This window comes from Betta splendens, chromosome 2 (assembly GCF_900634795.4).
Source record: "Betta splendens chromosome 2, fBetSpl5.4, whole genome shotgun sequence".
NCBI classification, from domain to species: domain Eukaryota; kingdom Metazoa; phylum Chordata; class Actinopteri; order Anabantiformes; family Osphronemidae; genus Betta; species Betta splendens.
Genome location: NC_040882.2, coordinates 3,841,854 through 3,863,133, shown reverse-complemented (window position 1 = coordinate 3,863,133; position 21,280 = coordinate 3,841,854). Strand labels below are relative to the sequence as shown.

General features: G+C 44.3%; 1 protein-coding gene across 2 annotated transcripts; it reads right to left on the bottom strand.

The window, feature by feature from the left end:
- Positions 1 to 333: 333 nt before the first annotated feature.
- stk11ip (serine/threonine kinase 11 interacting protein) lies at positions 334 to 18,077 on the bottom strand. 2 transcript variants are annotated; one of them, XM_029131325.3, is made up of 26 exons: positions 17,912 to 18,077; positions 17,552 to 17,619; positions 17,124 to 17,326; positions 16,811 to 16,885; positions 16,617 to 16,712; positions 16,413 to 16,520; positions 16,252 to 16,323; positions 15,973 to 16,102; positions 15,512 to 15,615; positions 15,297 to 15,386; positions 14,282 to 14,323; positions 14,044 to 14,202; positions 13,833 to 13,911; positions 13,215 to 13,721; positions 12,917 to 13,134; positions 12,400 to 12,516; positions 11,851 to 12,085; positions 10,486 to 10,649; positions 10,160 to 10,406; positions 8,644 to 8,753; positions 7,448 to 7,545; positions 6,583 to 6,767; positions 3,567 to 3,651; positions 2,738 to 2,820; positions 2,090 to 2,301; positions 334 to 1,340 (listed from the first exon to the last, which is right to left on the bottom strand). In XM_029131325.3, the coding sequence occupies exons 2-26, from the start codon at positions 17,616 to 17,618 to the stop codon at positions 1,200 to 1,202; spliced, it is 3,627 nt and encodes a 1,208-aa protein (XP_028987158.1). In that variant the 5' UTR covers position 17,619; positions 17,912 to 18,077; the 3' UTR covers positions 334 to 1,199. The 2 variants fall into 2 exon arrangements, with proteins under 2 accessions (XP_028987158.1, XP_028987169.1); XM_029131336.3 differs by having other exon boundaries at positions 6,583 to 6,764.
- Positions 18,078 to 21,280: the final 3,203 nt, after the last annotated feature.

Genomic DNA, 21,280 nt, shown 5'->3' with positions numbered 1-21,280 from the left:
ATTTTAGTTTGACCAGTCCCATGAATATTTATCTCTTTTTCAGAAACCATCTTCTCAATCATACACCGAACTCAAGTGTTACCAACCATGGCTTCCAGACGGTTGGCAGGAGGACTGACCAGCTAAACGAACTGTGACAGCGTCCAGTAATTAGGAGGTTTTGACTGCAACAATTAAAGTCCACTGGGCTCTTTGTCTTTAACCTCGAGTTTATCAGCCTGTGTACGATAATGGCAACGGCCCATTTCTGAGGTTGCATAATGATGGTGCAGTGGATTAACGGTAAATTAGTGTTACATAACATGTCATAAAACACTTGAAAGCTTCATTGGACACTTTTCTTGACTTTTTTTATTTTCATATTTAATTCTACACATTCACATAGTTTCATATTTATATAAAAATAAAAGATGCCTCTCTGACTTAAGCCATAATGAATAAAGGATGTTTTTTATCTAATCTGCAGTTTCGCCCCAGATGTTGCTGAGTGCACAACCTCTGTATGAAAGGATTTCACTTGCACGTTGCTTGTATTGTTGCAGTAAAATCAATCTGAAAATATACCCAAAGTACAGATGAACGAATGAAACTGGTCCCACTGGTTCTAAAGAAAATGATTTGAGCTACTTTTAAAGTTCAACACGGTGAAATAAGTGGGGAGCGACAGGTGTGACGTGACGCTCAGCGGCGGCGCTGAAAGTCTTGGCTGTCTGAACCACCCCCAGTCTCGTGGAGAGGAAGGACTCTGCCCAGCTTAACCAGCTTGGCCTCAGATCCTTTACAAATCCTCAAACCCAACATTGTGTCTTCCTACCTAAAGCCTCAAACACTCTAATCTGTGCCACATCAGCTTGGCGCTACAGTAATTTAAGGTGCATTTCCATTAAAAAAAAACATGGCAGCTGGGAAAATAAACAAGGCACACTCCACTTCAGCTGGAGAAAGGTTCAGTGGGACGGTATCTGGGGGAAACATTATGCAAGGGGTGTTTTTACAGACTTGTGTACCACATGAATGAGTGCAATCATTTCCAAGTTCTTGGCTCAAAAGAGGATGAAAGCAACGAGCATAATGGGAGCAGACTGAGCAGAGAGAGAAATAAAGATGCACTCGCTCAGGCTCACTAGACATTTCCAAGTGCCGACACTTATAATTATGTTCAAAGCAACACACAGGCACAGTGACCTTGCCCTTCCTCATTATCCCACTTGGTCGTGCAGGCTCGTGTGCAGTTTCACTCCGAACATGGCCTCCCACTGCGCCCTGACCCAGGCCAGCAGACCCTGGAGCAGCTCGCCGCTGTCTGAGCGCACGCGCCACGTCCTCTCCTGCTTCGCAGTCTGCAGGAGAAAACAACGCGAGAGCCATGAACATCAAGGCGACAAAAGGCCGCAAACTGCTACAGGCTGCCACTAAACCAGAGCGGGGAACACAAAAGCTGGGTTGTAACAACCATCTAAAACAATACAGTGTTAATGTTGTCCAACACCGTGTAGCCCCTTCGTGACCTCCCAAACGAGCACGCTGGAGTTTACAGTATATTGATCAAGCCCTGGATTATGTTCTGACATCAAACAGAACTTGATTGTGTCCGATTTCAGTCACATTCTTCCTCATAGCGATAAGTAAACAAATTGTGTGGTCGTGTTTACAGAGCGCGGTGAAAGGAGGAGCAATTAGCCGAATCAGTCAGCGCCGTAATGAAGACACGCACATGTGGGACGCATCAACGCATAACACGGCTTGATAAATATCCCTTTTTACAGGTTTTGATTTTATTCAGGAGCTCACAGCTGGGACGGAGGACAGAGATGGAGCGGAGACGGCGGGATGAGACTAACAGCTGAGAGCAGCCACTGACAAGTGAGCCAAATACCAGACGTCAGTGCAAACACCCATTTAGGGTGTTGGAAATCAAACATTCGCAGCCTGATCTGGGATCAGATGCCAGGGTCACCCAGGTGCTCTCCCCATATCAGCGTGGGTTCTCTTCCCGCGTCCAAAAACATGTGATTGTGAATGTGTGGCCCATCTCCAACAGCAAAAAACCTGCGTGTTTTCTGTCCCATTCTGCAGAACACGCACTAACCTCGTCATACAGCCTGATATCTATCCTGCACGGATCCGAAGGCCACAGGTGGACTGAGCTCACGCAGCTGATGGGCAGCGTTTCGATGATGTCAACACTGCCGCTGCTCTCTCCTCTGTTTTCATCCACCTCCTTCCTCCACTGGTGAGTTTCTTTGAGCAGATAGAGGGTCTCCCTGGTTGCCAGGACTGTTAACGGCATCCAAAAGTCATCTAAGGGGAGAGAATATGGCAACGTGAACAATACAGTGCGCTTCGGGATCTATTAATGCCTCGTGGAGTACAAAGAGCCGTGGTGAATGTGGCTGACGAGACGGTATCTGTATTCAGAGGAGTGAGCGGAGGCAGATGTGTGTAGCCTGCAGCGACCTTGGCCTTAGATGCGCCTGCTGAAGTGCAGCTAAAGATGGCGGCGTTTTGTCTCATGCACACAGCACGTCACGCACGCTGACATCCTGTCAGCCCGGCCAGTCAAAACACAGGACAGGAGATCTGCCGCGCTCCATGGCAGAGGCCGGTGACGCGGCCCCTTGACAGGCGCCTCACGTCGCTGCTCCCCACACATCACATCCTCCCGTTATAAAGCTTGGTCCTAATCAGAGCGGGGAAATAGGACTGAACCATAGAGTTCACGAGGAGTGTGTGTCACCTTTCAGAACGAAGGCCAGAATGTAGAAAAACTGCAGCTGGCCATCCTCCACATCTGCTTGGATGTCTTCACACACTAGATGCCTGGATCAAAAGAGAAAGCAGTGTTGGCGGAATATTTCTGTCACATACATGAGCACACAAAATCTCCTGTTGACATCATGAGGTGAGGTTTTGCTGCGATATCTGATATAGTCAGAGGTGATAAGATTCAGACAGTGGGATTGGAAGCAGGCTTAGTTTGTTACCGAGCCAAATCTAAACTTCATGGTAAAGTTAGCCTTCACATAAGTGGTTGGAAATTTTGGTTCATGGCTGAAGGAGAATATTTATATCCAGAGATAGCGTGTCGGCCAGACTGTCCAGGCTGCAGCGAATCTCATCCACAAATGTTGTTTTGCACATTTTGTCCTTGTTCCTGAACTGCTTTAGCCTCTATCCTTCCCAGAACCATACTTTCGTTCCCCTCAGAGGATCCAGAGGAAGCTACAAACTGAAAAAGGTGTAAAAGCGCAACACAATACAATAACAAACAACACCACATGCCTCAACTTCTAGCGCGACACGTGTTGCAAATTAACATGTGGTTCGCCAGCTAATTTAGCGGGGCAGCTTTACAAAACCGGGCTGATTGTAATGAACTAAAGCTGCGTCGCAAGTGTGCAGCGCTGGAACGTCTGCAGACGCCACTCCCTTGAACTTGCACCTCTCCGAGCGCGACCCCGTTGTGAAGCGCACCGATCGGGACGCTCGCAGACAGAATCCAGCACGTCTGCCGTCCTCCGAGGTGGCAAAAGGAGAGGAGGCCGGAGGGTCGGGCGGCCGCTTACCAGAGGTGGTGCTCAGGGGTGAGGCGGGAGGTGGAGATGGACTTCAGCATGCTGTCAGATTTGTGGGCCAGCTCACGCACAACTCCTGAGAGGAAAGAAGTCAGAATCAGGATCAGGTGCAGTAGCTTTACAGGTTGCTGGACAGCTGCTCGTACACGATGACACTGCTACACTTCAATGTGTGGCTGAGAGGAACCTTATGGATGATTTCTCCACAAACTGAACCACGTCCCATCACAGCACCACGCACTCTTATTATATTATATGGACCCACTAGACACGCAAGACATGATTCAAACGCAAAGACCGTGAGGAGGGAAAACGGACAACGATCCTGAAATCTTATTTTCCTGTGAAAAATCCACCAGATGATTATTCTAGGCTCAGTACTCAGTCCAAATCTGCAAGGCTGATTGTAAAAATGATGCATCGCATATGAGCAACACCTAAGTTTACAGTTCTGGGAACGGAGCACAGCTGTGTATAACTGGTCAAACATGCAATGTTGAACACTTGTCGAATTACAGCGGATGAAAGCATCTTTTTTTCCCCGTCTGTTGACACAGAAACGTATTAATACAGTCACGGAGAGGGAACGAGGACAGCAGGTGAAAACGACCTCGTGTCCTCCAGTGTGAAAAAAGGGTAAAGTAGCCCAAAACGATACTTCCAAGAAGTCCCCACACAAAAGGCGAACTCAATCCGAGACTTCTACTTCTTCGTCGTACAATATGTGAAGCCAAAAGGTCTCATGTTGCAGGTGTAGGATTTCTGCTCCATAGAATCGGTGGGTGAGAAAATGCCAGGAACACAATGCGCTGGTCACGCTCGCTTTTCACGAGCCGGGGCGTGACATCGAGTGTGACAACAATACAGCGTGGACGGGGAATCTGCGGTGTGGCGTCACAGCCACGGTGAATGGACGGGACTTCAAACGGGCTTAAAGGCTGGCGGGAGAGAGAGGAAGAGGACAATGAAGACGAGAGCAGGTCAGCTACACTCTACCTGCGTCATCGATACCCTTTAAAAGGAGAGGAGGATCGTCAATATCGTGCGCCTTGAAAAAATAAAGCGTCTATAGGTGTGCAACAGGAAAGCGAGGTTCTACTACAGCCAAGGCTTCCTAAAAGCAGCTAAACCTGCATCCTGGGGTTCACAGCAGTGACCTTCAATCCCTGCTCCGCTCTCCATCGTGTTAGGCTTAACCAGGTTCGTTCCCAGTCTCCGAATCGTTTGAAAGAAAAAACCTCAAGCTCGTTACAGACGGAACGGTGTCGGACTCAAGTATTTTGAGAACTTTAGAACTTTATTTATCCCAGCTTGGCATTAGCCTCCGCATTCAACCCATCCCCTGAGGGGGCAGCTCAGCCGTCCTGGGAGCTAGTGTGAAGTGTCTTGCTCAAGGGAACACCTGAAGCGGGGTTTGAACCTGGGACCTTCTGCTTTCGCAGGCGGATGCTCCACCTACTGCACGCGATCAAACGCTGCGTCGACGCCGTCCGAGAGGCAACAGGTCGAGCGTGTTAAGGCGCGGGTTCGCAGCGGACACACTCTGGCTGCTGCTCTGGCTTATGTCAATATTCCCACTTCCTCCAGTTTCAGCCTCAGACTCCTTGGCTGCCTCCAACACTAACACCAATGCCCCTGACGATATTCACATGGAACCGAGCACCACACCGCTGTTTGATATCTTGGACGGCGGAGACGGGGAAAACAGGTGGAGATTGGATGTTTGATTTCCAGTTCCTTCAGACAGAGGAAAAGATGAATATCACCTGAAAGTGCATCCAAAGAGTTCAACAACACAACCTGAAAACAAATGGCCAACAGAAACAGCGTCAGGCGCCGGACAGCGCTGTTTCTGTATCTGCCGCCAGCGGATTCCACAGGTCTCGTGTTATCTCTCATGTTTAAATGCAGTCGCGTCGGGCAGCTAACCACATCCCTTCTCCCTCGCCCCCGCCGCCAGCGAGCACGTCGTCATTCCACTTGTGGTTTGCTTTTCGTATTTTGTCCACATGATCGGAGCCAGCTTGGATGACAGACCCAGTTTGCTATTGTTAAGCTTTTCTGTACTTCTGCTGACAAAATATTACAACAGCTGCTTTGGGGTTCATCTGGCATCAGAAAAAGGAGGACTGTCATAATACATGTAGTTATCTTTGCCTAGAAGGCCTTCAATTCATACATATTTGGTGCTTAAACACTGATTTAGAAACAGAAACATCTGATCTTAATGTAGTGTGCAAGGATGCACCTGTGTCCGGAAAGCTTAAAATCATCTTTTGAAGACTAAGAGTTGTGGAAAAAAGCGGACTGACCTTTTAACGAGCTTGTCTGCTGAATGAATCGGACTTTTATGCCTGTATTTGGTATCCTGTAATGTGAAATTTAGTAATATGATTCTAGCAAAAGATGAAAAAAAAAAACAGACTCCATTTCATTCTCTACTGCAAAAAATTCCAAAAACGTAGAAGTGACAGAGTGATGCGGGTTTGTTTATTAGCCCAAACATTCAGGGGCTGGATGCTGTCAAATTGATTTTCCATATTTTTCCAGACATTCCAGACCTGAGCAGGAGCCCCCCTCCCTGTCTACCACCTCAGTCTGGGTGAAGCCAATACTGAGGTGGAAGGCGGGACACAAATTTATATCACGTACTGTAGCACACATGTGGTATAGCATTAGTCTGTGGGGGGGTTGCATAGCTTTGTGGCACTATGCAACGAGTGGAACATGCTGTTCCAATACCTGCCCCCAGGGACTCAACAGTCCTCCACAACTTGCTTTAATTGAATTTAGTCCATGGTTTATTTTGTGGCATTTTCCCTCAAAGTGTCCTCAGGAAACAGATGAAACCAGTGTAACCAGTAAGTTTGGAGACATCAGGCTTACTGAGTTTCCCTCTGTGGCTACGTTCACAAAATAAAGCGCCCCTTTGCCGTATGTGTTCTTCCATATATTCAACAGAAAGCGTTTACAAATACGCGTGTGTTTGCCAGTGTTTGTCCTTCACCTGTCAACAGGCCAAAGAAGCGCTTGCAGCGTGCGCTGTCCCTCACGAGGAGGGTGTAGGCCACACCCTCCTCGTCGCCAAACTGCATGTGGATGCTCTGAGAGCCCAGCCCCACCTCCAGGTAGCTGAGCTCCACGATTGGGTGGCTGTCCCTCTTCTGCAGCCAGTCGGAGAGCTGGCCTCTGCTGGGAGGGAAAGACGCCGGGCGTTAGGAGGCGAAGGCAACGTACCAAACGGTTTACTTGATCTCTGACTCCTGGAAGCGTCACTGCCAGAACAACACCTTAGCATGTGTTTGTTAAAGCCTGAACAACCGCGCGAATACCTTATATAATGCCTCATTTGTAAAAGGGATTCAGCTTAAAGGTCAAATCCTCAGCGATGGTTTGACTTCTTTCACAGTGAAAGTATGTATAATTGAGTTGACTGTAAAAAAAAAAAAAAAAAAAAAAAAAAAAGATCTAAACTTATTTGTAGGCATTTTGTGACCACACAGACTCCAGATCTGGAGAAAGCCTTTCATCCCCCCAAAAAACCTGAAAACAAATAAACAAATAACTTATTTCAATCACAGAAAAGACTAAAAATAAGGAAAGGCCTTGGGTAACAGAGACTACGAGGTCAATATGTTCTCAAGATGTGACCCAGAAACGTGGACAGGTTATGCAATATGGTACACATCCCGAGGAAAGAGCACAGGGCTGCAGAGCATCGTTTAAGGTCGGGGCTGGTACTGTAACTGCAGAGTGGCGCCCTCTTTTGAATCTCCGTCAACAACAGCAGCTTTTAATAAACATTTCATGGATATATGGAATTCCATTCCGTCAAAACAAGTGAGCTTTTGACAGGAAACCGGGGCACTTACTGCATCTCACATGTCATTTCCAGAAAATAGATTTGCTTGTCTGACACCACCAAGAGACAAGGAACCTCCCCCGGCTCCCCGAACTTGACAGCTGACATCTGAGGGAACACGAGAAAGCAGGATTAGTTTTTGTCGTTTTTTTATAAATGCTGACTACACAATACTGAGCATATGGTTTTAAACGACCACTTGAGTTATGTTTTACTAAAACGAAAGCTGTGGACTAAAACAAGTTTCAAAAGCACAAGTGGATTAGTGAGCAGCCCGTGTCAATGGATAAATGGCCTCCGGACCTCCTGTGTCCAGCTGTTGTGCTCTCTGCTCCTTGTCCAGGTGTTTGCCAGAAAAACAGCCTGATCTGATCTGAGGTGCTCCCTGGAAGCACTGCATATTAAAGAGGAGTCACAGGAAATCCAGCGGCAACAGAGGGGGCACAAAACTACTCAAGGAAAGATCATTAAGTCACATTATGAGAGGAAGAGCACTTCCGGATGGATGACAGAGAAGAAACCGCGAGTGTTGCCAGTCTTAAAAACTGTCACCGCTAATTAAGGAGGAATCTCTTGGCCGTTAGGGGGAAGAGCAAGTAAAACCGCAATCACATAGAAACAATAACAGCAACACTGTGCTGCTAAATTTGGGCTAATCAGTCCCAGGCTGCCGCCACAAGAGACTTTCTGTTCAAACCGCAGTCTGGTATTAATAGTGTTCGCTGCCTTAGTATTAGCTCTGTAAACCCTATACTTCAAATCGGCTTAATTTCAGGACATCACGCATTTCCACACTTTGGTTTTAGTCACATTTATGAGAGCTTGGTTTCCCCTGGATTTGTCCAATTCTATTTTCTGGCTTCACACTGGTTTGAAAGGCAGGGTGCAGTTAAAAACATGTGTCGCTGCATGTTTCCATCCAAAGGTTATACACAGTGTCTAACAGAAGGTGATGGCACTGTTCATGGTGCAAGCACAGCCAATGTGCATGTAAACTAATATACAACCACAAAAGGTTCTGAGGGTTGAACTCTTGATGCCTGACAAGCCTGGCTCTGTCCTGAGGAAACCAAACCTGCCTTTAAACGTCGGTACTTACAGTGGGGTCTTGTAAAACAGACCAGTTGCTGCTTCTTATGGGGATTTTATGCAAGATTATCCTTTGCTTGCTTTGATGGATTCATGCTGTACCGTTACTACAAGTACCTTGATGAAAGAGTGAAGCTCCTCTTCTTCTTCAAAGACCTCCACGTCCAGGAAAAGCTTCAGCCGGTGATCCACCGCCTCGTAGTCCTCAGACAGCAGATCCAAATCATCTACAAACGAGTCCACAGCTGTAGTTTAATAAAACAAAACCAAAGTTGCAACTGGAGGCCAATTATAAGCTTGCTAAAATATAGTGCTGTTACTTTTATTTTTCATCACTACTGAAAATTAATCTCCATAAATTAAATCAAAACATTAAAAATAAATAACTTTGCCCATGTATTCCCAAAGGTTATCATGTATTATGATGGGTCATATTTTCCTGGCAGTATTACTGAAATTACTTATTTCTGACGCTTTGTGAGGCTTCAGCCAGATTTTACTGCAGCAGACCGCAACATTAGCCAACAAGTCTCACACAGCAAGGTATTTACTGTGGTAGCAGTAAATCCACCAATGACCAGCTATAGAGGTTGTTTTACCAGTAATGAATGGTTACAGCTAATGAAAAGCGACAAGGATCAGACCTGCAGAGGCCAATGTCTTTCATTTGATGAGAAAGTACAAACAGAGATCGGAATAAAAATACCTTTGAACCAACAGCGTCTTAAGGTTCAAACAGTGTGTGATCACACGTACAAGTACAGACACGTGATACAGTATCTTCAGAAACAAAGCTCTTCTTCAGAGAGCTGAAAATTAGGATTTCGCATCAGAACAATGGATGCACTGTCACCAAAAGATACTGTTTTCAGAGCCAGCCAGTGTTTCGGGATGGGTACGAGCCATCGCCAACGTGAGATTGTGGTTTCAGAACTACAGATTACACAGCACTGGCACCGCAACTACTGTAGAGTTAAAAGAAAAGGCAGGGAAGATACAGAAAGCTGTTATTACGACTCAACCCTCCCTTTTGCAAGCTTTCATTCCTCTCCCATCACTTGCAGTAATGACTCCAATCTGTCTTGCTGCACTGTTACCACATGGCTCATCTCAAAATGGCAGACAGATGTTGGGGAAATCGGATGCTGTCAAAGAGACACCAAAAGTGGGATTTTTGTGCAATACAATATCCACAAGAGCCAAACACTTCCCATCCCTGTTCATTTTCAGTTAGGACTTAAATAGATCTTTAGGAAAAGCCAGTGAAGCTGTAAACAGTTTATACCACATGCCACAGTTGATATGTTTTACAATGACCATGTGATGGTTTGAATTGAAATTAATGATAATAAAGAACCATTTCCATTTTTATTGTGGTTTGGACTTTTTCCAATATAAAATCATGCCAACATCACGATGCTGTGACGGAGGTCTCATTTATCGATTAATGGGATCCACTAACTGCGTCAACTGTTAGTTTAGTTTGTTAGTTTCAGGATGCAGAATGTCAACATTTGCTGTTCTTCCGATCAGTATGAGCCATTTCAGGAGCTAAAGCAGCAGTGACAAGTGTTTCAGTATCATCAGAAATGCATTATCAAAACATTGCTATATAATGTGTTACAAAACCCACCGTTTAGTGAGCACCTTCCTGTTGGCTGAACATCAGATGGTGCAGAAACAGTTGTGGTGTAGTTGTAGCTTCCAGCCAGATCCTCTTGACTCTGCTGCTCTGCATTGCTGGGAATGCTATGGGTATCATCGGGCCGGTCGTCCACGATGAAAGGACTTTCCAGGGCAGTGAAAAAGACAGGATTTTCTGAAGAGAGAGGAGTTGCCAGAATAGGGCTGCTGCTAATACTGCCATCTGTGTAGTCGTCCTGTGCAGCAAACAGCAAAACAATCAAATTAGCCATAGTGTGATTACACAAATAGCTTGATGCAAGTGAGCAGGAATACCTTGTTTGGCTTATTGGTACTGTAAGTGCTCGGCTTTGCATCAAGCTCACTGTCACTGTTGGGCACTGATGAGTGGTGCAGGGGCGTACTGCAGTAAGGGGTTGTCTGGGCAGCAAGCTGCACCACGTGGTCGCTGCCACATTCTGGACACAGATAACAGTTTCCTGACAAAGTAGAGAAAAAGAAAAACATTTATGAAGGGACTTTTGTGCAAAATGCTGCAATGTACGCAACTGCATTAGAATCTAACAAAGTCAGTGAGGAAGAAGACACGCGCCACCTTATGGCCCTAATTGGTCATCGCTACACTTACTGCACCATTAAACCTGTGAGGGTTAACCATTAGTGTGCATTTAGACACACTGCCTTAACAATTTGTTGATTTATATGTATGAATGGTCATTAATATAGCAATGACTGAATCATATTGGGTTCATCTAATCGCAGCACCAACTGTTCCTCAAAGGCTGTGAAGAAAGAAAGAACACAGCATTGATTTGTCAATCTACTCTACCAGGAAAGGGCATAATAGGCAAACTGTTCCTAGAGCATTCAAAACCAAACTTGTACAGTAATGGCTCGATTTTCATACATGTCTATCTCTACTTAACACCTAAGTGAACAAAATGACCCACAATGCAACTGTATGAAAACAGAAAGCCCTTAATTCCCACCAAGGTTCACCTGTGGAGCACATTTTCCTTTCTGCAGGGCATGTGCAGCTGTAACCCACAAGGCAAACAAATGTTTAAGTTCAGGCTTGTGTGTATTAAGAAGGCATTTACTGAATTAACCTTCAGCTGAGCACCAGCATAAGCACCCTGACAACAGAGCTAAGTAAGAAATCCGCATCCAAAGCAGTTTTCAAACAGGGCCTGTGCACAGTCTCTGCGTGCTTGAGCAGGTCTTAACGCTGGGTTTGGTCTAATAGTTGCAGGGTAGCTGCTGGGGCAAGGAGCATTATCTGTCTCTTGCTGATTACAGGGATGGGAACTCAGTAGAAAGAGTCACTTAATGGAAAAAAAAGAGCGGAGATAACTCCTGGAATGTTTTCTTTTGGTAAATCTGAACGCAAACCTTTATCTTGGGAAAATATGCAACCATGTGCAGAAAAACAGGTGTGTGATAGCTGAGGAGCAGTGATGAACCGCTGCGGTGTGCGTCAGCATTCTGTTACAAAGTGCCAGGTGAAGTGTGTGACCTTGCCTTGTGTCTTTTCTATCTTATCTGAAGTTTTTGCCTTTAAATCCAACTGGCACTGATAAAGAAAACTGGGTGAGAAGTGATCATTTTTGGAGTAAATGTGAAAAGGCCCAGCACATACATTATGAGGCTACTTGTCTTACAGTGTGTAAGGATCCTCACCTCTTTGATGCTCAATTTCTATCGCCTCTGGACCGTCCGGTTCTCCTTCAGGCTGCGGTATCGTGACAGCTCCTCTCCTCCGAGCCCTCTCTCCTGCTTCATCTGCGCGGCCGTCTAACTGTTGAGTGAACTCCAACCTGCAACGGAGGCACTGCAGACGAACACATTTGGGGCACAGCTCCGAGTCACGCCGGCGATTTTCCTCCACTGCGCGGGACAGCACATCAGTCAGAACCTGGCCACAAACAGTAAAGGTACTCATTCATATGCACAGGTTGACAAAAATAAAAAGGATCGGAGTTGCATAAATCTTCTGAAAACTGTAGGACATGTGGATGTGCTGTGAAGAGGAGGCGTCTACTTCAAGCGTGCGCCGGGGGTTTATACCTGTCACTCCAGGGCGTGTGTGTTTATAGAACATAATTCATCTCAAGTCCCTGACTGATCGTAACAAATTTGAAAGAAATCCCCTTTAGTGGAAGTGTTAAATATATGTCTGAAACAGAGCTGCAGTTGCACAATATGAGACCACTAGTGCGTGTGTTTAACCTGAAGTGCCTCCTGTGGGTCATCATCCAGAAAGACGTAGCGTTTCCTCCTCTTATCCCTGCTGATGTAGTCAAACTGAAGTTCCACAGCTGGACGCATCTGTTCTGTGTCCTGAGACTAAGAGAATAAACTCATCTGTGAACTTCTTCAATCTACCTTATGTAATGGAATAATAAATAATAATAATAATGAAATAGCAAAGGTAAAGAAATGATTGATGCAACTCAGCAGTGAAACACTGTTCTGGGCAAAAGAAACAAAACTCCTTTGCACAAAACGATCATTTTGGATTTTATCCCCTATCACGTTCATTGAAAGGAATCTTTTCATGAGCCGGTATGAACAGGATGGATGACTACAGCAAGAGCTAAGCCTTTCAGTGTTCAAACAAGTTGTTTAAAGACATGAAAAATGTAATCAATCATTTAACATCCAGTCAATTACATAATAGAGGAGGATTAACTTCACTTTGTTGTAACACTGTGTTTTTCCCCCGCCCTGCTCCTCGTGCTCTTACCACACGCGCCCATGAGGCCTCTGTGGTCTCCACCCGAGTCAAGCTGTCCAGCTCCAGCCGGCATCTTTCGCTACCTCGCTGCACGTCCACCTCTAACACCAGGCCCTGTTTTATGCACAAAAACACTTCTCTTGTTTTCCTCTCTGCTTCCGGGCCACCGTTGGCGAATTCCTCTTTGTCAGACAAAACAGCCACAAGTAGAGGGTGACACAGGTCCACTAATAAGAAAGACAAAATTGAGGATGAATAAAGAGTACAACTCACAAATAACCTTTGTAATCCTAAAATTCTTACAAACCTCCTAGGTCCTCCTCCTCAGCTTCCTCCTTAGTCTCTATTCCCTCCTGTTTAGTGAGTGCCTGGGAATCTGGACTCGGTGATAGAGAGTCCACATCTCTCTGATTCACCACCTCAACTTCCACCGTGCTGTAATCCAAAGTGGATTCTGTATGTCGGCTCTGACTGGGCCACTGCAGGGTGGAATCTGTTTCAAGGTCTCCGTGCATATCAGGTGTCTCAGTCTTGGGCTCAGATGCAAGAAGTGGTGGAGGGAGGACCTCAGGTGCAACCACACATGGTGAAGGAGGCTGCTCCTCAGGACTACTGGAAGGACATGGCACAGTGCCGGTGAGACCATTCAGGAGCGGCTGATGGCGAAGGGTTGGCTGGTTGGTGTGGACGCTGGTGGTGACACTAGATGTAGAGGCTCCATCTAGATGGTGTTGGTACCTCAACCAATCCTCCCCAAGCTGATCTCTGAAGTTAGACATGCGCTCAATCTCCTGCTGGTGAGCAAGGACGATGCCTAGTAGAAAAATTAACATAGTCTATGGTCCTTGTATTCATTAAACATATCATTCTGGTCACCAGCGGTTAACATTGAGGAGGAAATTACAGTTTAGTATAACAAACCCACTCGGTGTGGAGGAAGCTCTAGGCTCGTAATCGGATTCACTGGGCTCCGATATGCTGGCTCTACGCACCTTCACTTTACTCTGAAACATAACATGGTTTAAGGAGAAAAAGCTCTAAATTGGGTTTGCCAGTCAAAAGAGATTATATGAGAATAAGGATTTTTGAGTTCAAACAAAACAAACATGGAATTTTGCAAAGAGCATGTGTGATACCCTGACTTTCTTCCTGTGAATGTGCGAGACTCGCACGTCTCCAAACGACTGGCTGTCACTAAGTTCCCCGGCACCACTGGACACTTCTAAATTGCTCCGTTCTGGCGGCGGGGCGACCGTCTTGACCTGGACACTCAGGTGTCCTGGTTTGGGCAGAACCTGCAAAAGAGGTTTAATCTCAGAACCCAATGATTATGAAAGCATGTAAAACTGTAAGCATATTAAAAGTAAAACTCACTGATAACTCAGATGAGGAAAGTTGGATACCATCAAGTTTGACCTGGAGAAAAACAAACAGTTGAATTTGAATTTTTATTTTGAAGTCAAATCTCGACCACCATGGCCTGTTGACGGTTATGGCAGGGGACCACGAGCCAGTGGGAGCCTGTCGTGCAGCCAGTTGTGTAAAAACACCTTGCAGTTCCCACACGGCACACCGGAAGCTGTTTTATACGCTGTGTGCGCAGAGAGGCTGTGCATTCACGTAAAAAAATCAAGACATACATAACTTTGTTGATGCAAAACACATGAGCCCAGAGCTGCTATAACTTTAACAGCAGAGCATGGCCTACTTTGGAAATTTAACAGCTCCCACTTCAATTTTATGTTTTTGAGTACAGGGCATTATGTGTCCTGTTGCAATATTTTATTGTGGCTGTTATTATGCCATTGGTAGTCATGTATCCATACTCAGCATTTTTATTATGTGCCTGCCTGCCCATTTTACGGTTCCTACTCTCCGACAGCAGCGAAAAAGCACTTATATACTGTATATGTCATTAATGCACAGTCTGATGAGGGCTAGTGATCTGCTTCCTGTCAGATCCCCTAGAGAAATTTCCACAACTCAGGGTCAAACCTACTTTTCTCTGGAGCCGAATTACTCATTTGTTACCTGTAAACTACACACAATTCACACTTTATTGGGCTGCATTGGTATTTTTAAAGCCACTACACTTCTATAGGCTTTATTTTATTTTTAAGACCACTGGACATTTTATTATGCCTGGATTGGGTGCGAAATATTCAGACAATGTTGGTCACATAAGCACTTTCCTTTTTTAACTAGTTAGTTTCCAATTTGGTTTGATGTTTAAATCCAGACACCTATAGTGTCACACTGTTTGTGAACGTTCACATTTTGGGCACTAACTGTAGTCTATAGGCATAGTCTTTGCATAAATCACTTAACCATAAGGAGATGACTGGTTTAAGTTTACTGCAGGCCTAACAAAAACTAAAAAAGAACTCACTTTAAGGCTGGCGGCCTTTGGCGAGAGATGACGTACGGTGCAGGTGCGGTGGGTCTTCTGGAAGTACAGCGGGTTGCCCTCAAGGTTGAGCTGGAAGTGTAGATAACACATTTAAAAGCAAATTTTGGGAAGCAGAAAAAATTAACATGTCCACTCAATTATAGTACTGTAGAGAGCTTTTATGAGTGCACTGTGCAGTGGAGTTGTCTTCTTACTGTCTTAAGGCAGTGCAACAGGGAGAGAGGAGCCAGTTGAGAATGCTCCAGCAGGAGGTTATAGGACAGGTCTAAGTGCTGAAGGGATGACAGCTGCTCTACACCTGGTTGAAGGGAAAGCAAATGACATGAGGACAGACATAGATGTAGATGCAATACAACAAAGTGGCTGGTCTGCTTAATATGAATCCTTTTTTTCATCTAAACAGACATAACATAGGCCGTAGCAAGGTTATTTGATGTTGTGTTATCATAAATGATTGTCAAGACCAACAGGGGAAGGTGAGGGTCACAGCTGGAGAAGGTCTTGAGTGTAAGCTTTTGTATCTGTACAGTGTTTTCCTTAGTTTTATATTATTCACTCACTCCTCTTTTATTGTTTGGAATTTATGGTTAACTGTTACTTCTCCATTAAGCAGGTCCTATTTTTTAGATTTAAACAACAAGAGCTGATCGTCTACCATTTATTGTCTCCAGTTCATTATTCCTGAGGATGAGCATGATGAGTTTGGACCTGGCGCTCAGGCCCAACGTTGGCGCCCTCTGGAGGCAGTTGTATCCTAGATTCAAGTGTTCCAACTCACTTAAGGGCTGAGAGAAATCAAATTAGGAATAAAACAATATGAATCAGAACCTATGTTTGATCCAAAAACGCTTTGTAAAAATTTAAATATTTATAGAATTTATTTTGATAGAAATTTTCATTATACATGGACAAACTTTGCTATTGTGCATCCTACCGTAAGAAAATCAGCACAGTCCTGAATCTTGTTATGACTTAGATCCAAAGATTTTAGGACGTTCAGTAAACTCTATGAAAAACAGGAGACATTTGTGAGATACAATTAATATTAGCTAATGCTATGTAAATGCTGCATCTGTGTGTCTACGGTTGTCTCACTATTGACTGGTCTAGAGCGACAATAGAGTTGTAGCTGAAGTTAAGAGTGTGCAGCTCCAGCCAGGGCAGTGCAGAGCTCAGGTCACCCCCACACAGAGACAGCAGCTCCTAATAAAGAAACCAGAAAAACAAATTACATCACTCTTGACCCAGTTGTGAGATGCACTTAAACAATACAGAGCATATAGTTAACAGTTAAAGTACCTCCAAGGAGCTGAGACTTTTTGAGCAGATGAAGACCTCCAACTGGGAGTAGACTCCCCTAAGCCCCTCAAGACAGTGTGGGGGAATCCGCTTCAGCTATGAAGTAACAGTATCTCTTAGGGTTTTACAAAGACATTGACAGAAGGGAGTATGATTAAATAAAAAAAGCATTAAAGTCAGGGCTCATATTTTACCTCTAAACACTTCAGAGATTTGAATGGGAAGATTTTCACCACAGACTGAATTCTCACCTCTGGTGAGTTAATGAGCTGCATTAGAAGATTAGGACAAACATTACAGTAGGTCATGAAAAGAAGGATTTATCTAAGGATTGTTCTTATGTCAAGCAAACTAATCAAACAACACAAAATGATGGCAAAAACAGCTTTTTGAAAATACTGGCACAACCTAGTCAGTAGTTAATGGAAATATTAACCACAATGCAGCTGTAATCCATTACACCAGACATGGAAACAAGCTCATACAGTTTTAGACATCATAGCAAACCTTGAGGGAAACTGTCTTTTGCAAGATGTCAAACAGAAATTGCAGCTGCAACAGGGAGTCTGTGTCGGCAGGGTGGGAGGGCAAGGCCAGGAAGCCATGCTGCTGGCTCCTGGACAGCAAGTGCTGTTCAAAGAGCCTGTTGAGCTGCTGCAAGCTGGCTGCTGGCAAAGTCAAGGTACTACTGCCATCCAGCACCAAGTCACCTGAAGGAATGAGGAACAGGCTTTTACTGAAAGATAAGGAATATGTAAAGATTCAGTATAAAAAGAAGACAACAAAACTATCCTAGAAAATAATATCTTATGTGGATATTGGGGGAAATAAAACTTATAGATCTTTTATTGGTGACAAGTCATTGTATAGAAACCAAGCAATCAAAGCCAGTACATGCTCTGAAATTATTCTTACCACAACACACTGTAACGTACCATCATTTCGCAGAAGTGTGGCTAAGCTGCGTACAAGGGTGGACTGGCCAGCGTGGGAAACAGCCATCCTGACAGTTTCAAAACAAGGCTTAGTGTTAGCATCACTGTGAATCAACAAAAAGAGACATTGACATTTGGTATAAAACAGAGAGCAGACGACGAAAGCCTCAAGCACTTCAGCTTATTTTAACACAATCAGAAAGAGCTCTTACGAATCACAAAGATGCTGTTTATACACTTACACTTTAGCAGTTACTGACATTTAGGAATGGCACTGTTAGCAAAGACTTAGCCAAGTTAAGCCGCACATTACTGCAGAAAACGCAGCTGTTTCCTGGTAGATAGGCTAAAACGACTTACCTCTGCAGTGACAGCCAAATAATAGATAGACATTAACCACTCACTCCGAGAACCCACTGCTAAAAACCTCAAACGCTGTTTACAAAGAAAGGGAGGGTTTTGCTTGTCATATCATATTGGTCTCTGATGTTGACATTTTTTTTGATCACATGACGAGCTAGCCAAAATGTCTACGGTGGCCGCGGTGGCCCAAAACGCATTTTATTGAAAACAAAACGCTTTGAGTCCTGGAATTAAGTACCGTAGTTCCCTGCATCGGGGGATCGGTAAGGATTTTCTTTTCGGTCATTTGAATGTGCAATTTTTTTGACATTAAAAAAAAAAATAACACTGAATATGTTTGCATTTAGTTTTCAGACGTGCATGACAAATCTTGCCTCACAATCATGATAGTGTGGCTTTAAATAGTAAGAACGAATTGGAATCTTTTTTATTCAAATGTTTTAGGGTGTTGGGAGTATTTGTCGACGCTAGGTGGGGCAGTCTAATAAGAAACACAACAAACACACAACACAAGTACAAATACTGTTATATCAGTATCAGTATATGCTCCGAGCCCTGTGTCACACGATTGAGCCTAGACATACAGTAGAAACATAAAAAGAATGTGAAAGCATTAAAATTAAGTATTGTTTATAAAAGGTATGTATATACTGTAACCTACTAATGGATTAGATGATGTAGTAGCACTGTAACCTTTAATGTCAATTTATAGTTAGCTGCATTAAGGTGAATTTAAATCCACATTATTTTACATAAGGTTCGACTTCCATCTGTATTTTAGCCTCTTTCATGAGTGGAAATGTTTAAGGGTCTGCATTAGACTTTTCATGCCTCCCAGATTTCAAGACCTGAGCAGTTGGGCATGTCATTCACGGTAGCTGAGGTTTTAATAAATGCCAGCTGTCAGATCTACCCAACTGAGACTCGCACCACATCTGCTTGTTGGTCAAACCATATCCGAGTCATAGCACCAATAAAAAACTGGGCTGGGTAGCTGATTGGCCATGAAGTGTAGTAAGTGATACGTCTGGTTCTTGTGCATGTGTGCATAAAGTAAAACAGATGAACCACAGTCCGAATGATGAGGACAGCTACACTGGAAAGTAAATGCAGTGCAAGTAACGTCTATTAGGTTTTGGTACTAAAACAGAGGTGGACTCACAAGAACTAAGCCCATGTAAGTCAATATAATGTTGACTTACAGTATGATCAGGATGAGAGCTTTTTAACGAGGGCTCTGAATCTGTTTTATTGGCCCCATTAAGCAACAATTTATTTAGTTTCACCGGGGAATATATACAGTGTGTGATACACTGGCTCCATAACAGATACTTCACAAAGGTTTACATGAGCATAAATGTTCCTAATTTACACCCGCATCACTCGTTGCTAGGCAGCAAACAAACACAGTTACACATTTTCAAAAGACACACACACACACATGCACACATAAGCAGTGTTTTCCATTTGGGACATGTGATGCAAACATTTCCATGTAAGGATTTATGTACTGCAATTTGGTAAACATTTCCATTCGGCGAAATGTTGCACATGGGACCAGCTAACGCGAGCATCATGCACGGTTGGCACCAAGTTGGTTCTGGCAGGTTTTTGATTTTTAGGAGCTCCTTCAATCAACTCTGACTTCAGTACAAAACCTCTAATCTCTGCTAACGTGCATTGGTGACAATGGGCTGTTCTGACTTGAGTTCCGTTTAATTGCAAAACAAACACTCGATCTGCTGCACAGTAAACGTGACCGGGTAATGACGACGTATTCGTTTTCCAACCCGTCTAAAGAAAAGCTTAAATATAATTTGACCCGCTAAATTCAACACAAACGCACAACTGCTACTAAGGATGTCTTTATGTTTGTATGCGTTTTCAATCTGCATTTTGGCTTTACAGACAGTTTAAATGGACTAACTCCTGTACAGTAGCTTCTTAGCAAAGGGCAAAGTGGCCTTTAAGAGCAGCAAAAGCTGTGATGCTGTTGAATCCGTCTCCTAGCGACTCTGCAGTGAAGCTCAGCAGTTCACGATTCGCCCAATGCAGTGTTGCATCACAAATATGAATCGCCTCGTTAGTGGTTTGTGTCACCTCTGGATTGATTAGGACAAAAATATGGGACCCATTGTGAGAGGCTGGTTTGCACTGGGCCTTTCACAGAGGGAGAAATCTGAGACGTGAATCTAACCTGTTCCTTTAAAGTGATTACCTCTGTGTTTGCAGTGCTTTTTCCTCTCAGTCATACGGAGCAAGTCCAAAAACACTACAGATGTTATCAGCCATCTAACTTTTATTTTCCCCGACTGTAATTACACTACAAGCAGTGGACTATTTATAGCATGAGAGATTGAAGATATGGTTACTTTCATTGACTGCAGTAACACATACAGCAATGAGACATCGTGACTGTTGAATAAACAGATTGATTATGTATTTGTTGATGTCGCTAGCTGTAAACACATCTGGTTCCAGAGCCTCCTGTAAATGATTATAACTCATAAAAACGTAATAAATGCTTTATGTGTGTAATATATTAATGTATATGTACTTTACAGCTATTACTGTATTATTAATTATGAATTAAATACAGTGATTATAAATGTGCCTACATTTCCTACAGCATTAAGTATTAATCAGATGATTGTATGAAACAATATTGACTGTAATTTAGGAGCTAAAAGTGTCCCATCAGTGATCCTATACCTTCCTTTCCTCTATCAATATAGAGTGTATCCAGTTTGTGTTTGCTAAACAATTCCATGTGGAGGAATTTAAGTAACTGACCTTGGTGGTGACTACTATACACACATGGGCAGATTCCGCGGCCAGTCAGGCCTATTAGCCGGTGGCCGTCCCAGACACAAATCCTCGCCCCCAGGCTTGTATTCGTGAAATACCTCGCTGCTTTTCCGCCCACGGTTTCGTGAAAATGACACATGAGGTTCCGTGCGCAAACAGCCCTCTGGGTGTCCTCCTGCCTCACACCCCGAGACCCGGGGCGGCCTGAAGCGTGCCCTTTCTCCCTCCCTCGGCTCCCAAGGCGAGCGAGGATGCCCGTCATGAATGGGGGCAAATAGTATTAAATCAGGGGGCACCCACAAAAGGAAATAATCTGCATTTATATCTGGAGTTAGGTTACACTCCACTTCTATTTCTGGCCCTTGGATAAACAGCGATTAGTCTATCCCGCTGGACGGAGTTAATAGGAGCCTGTTCGGTGGGCGAGCGCGACACCTCAAGCCTTGGCTTCACTGATCGATAGGAAACTTTGCCGCATACGTGCACAGTAGCGTCACTGTACACAGGTATACGCATCGGCAGCAGCTGGACACCATTAATTGACTGTCAATGGACGCG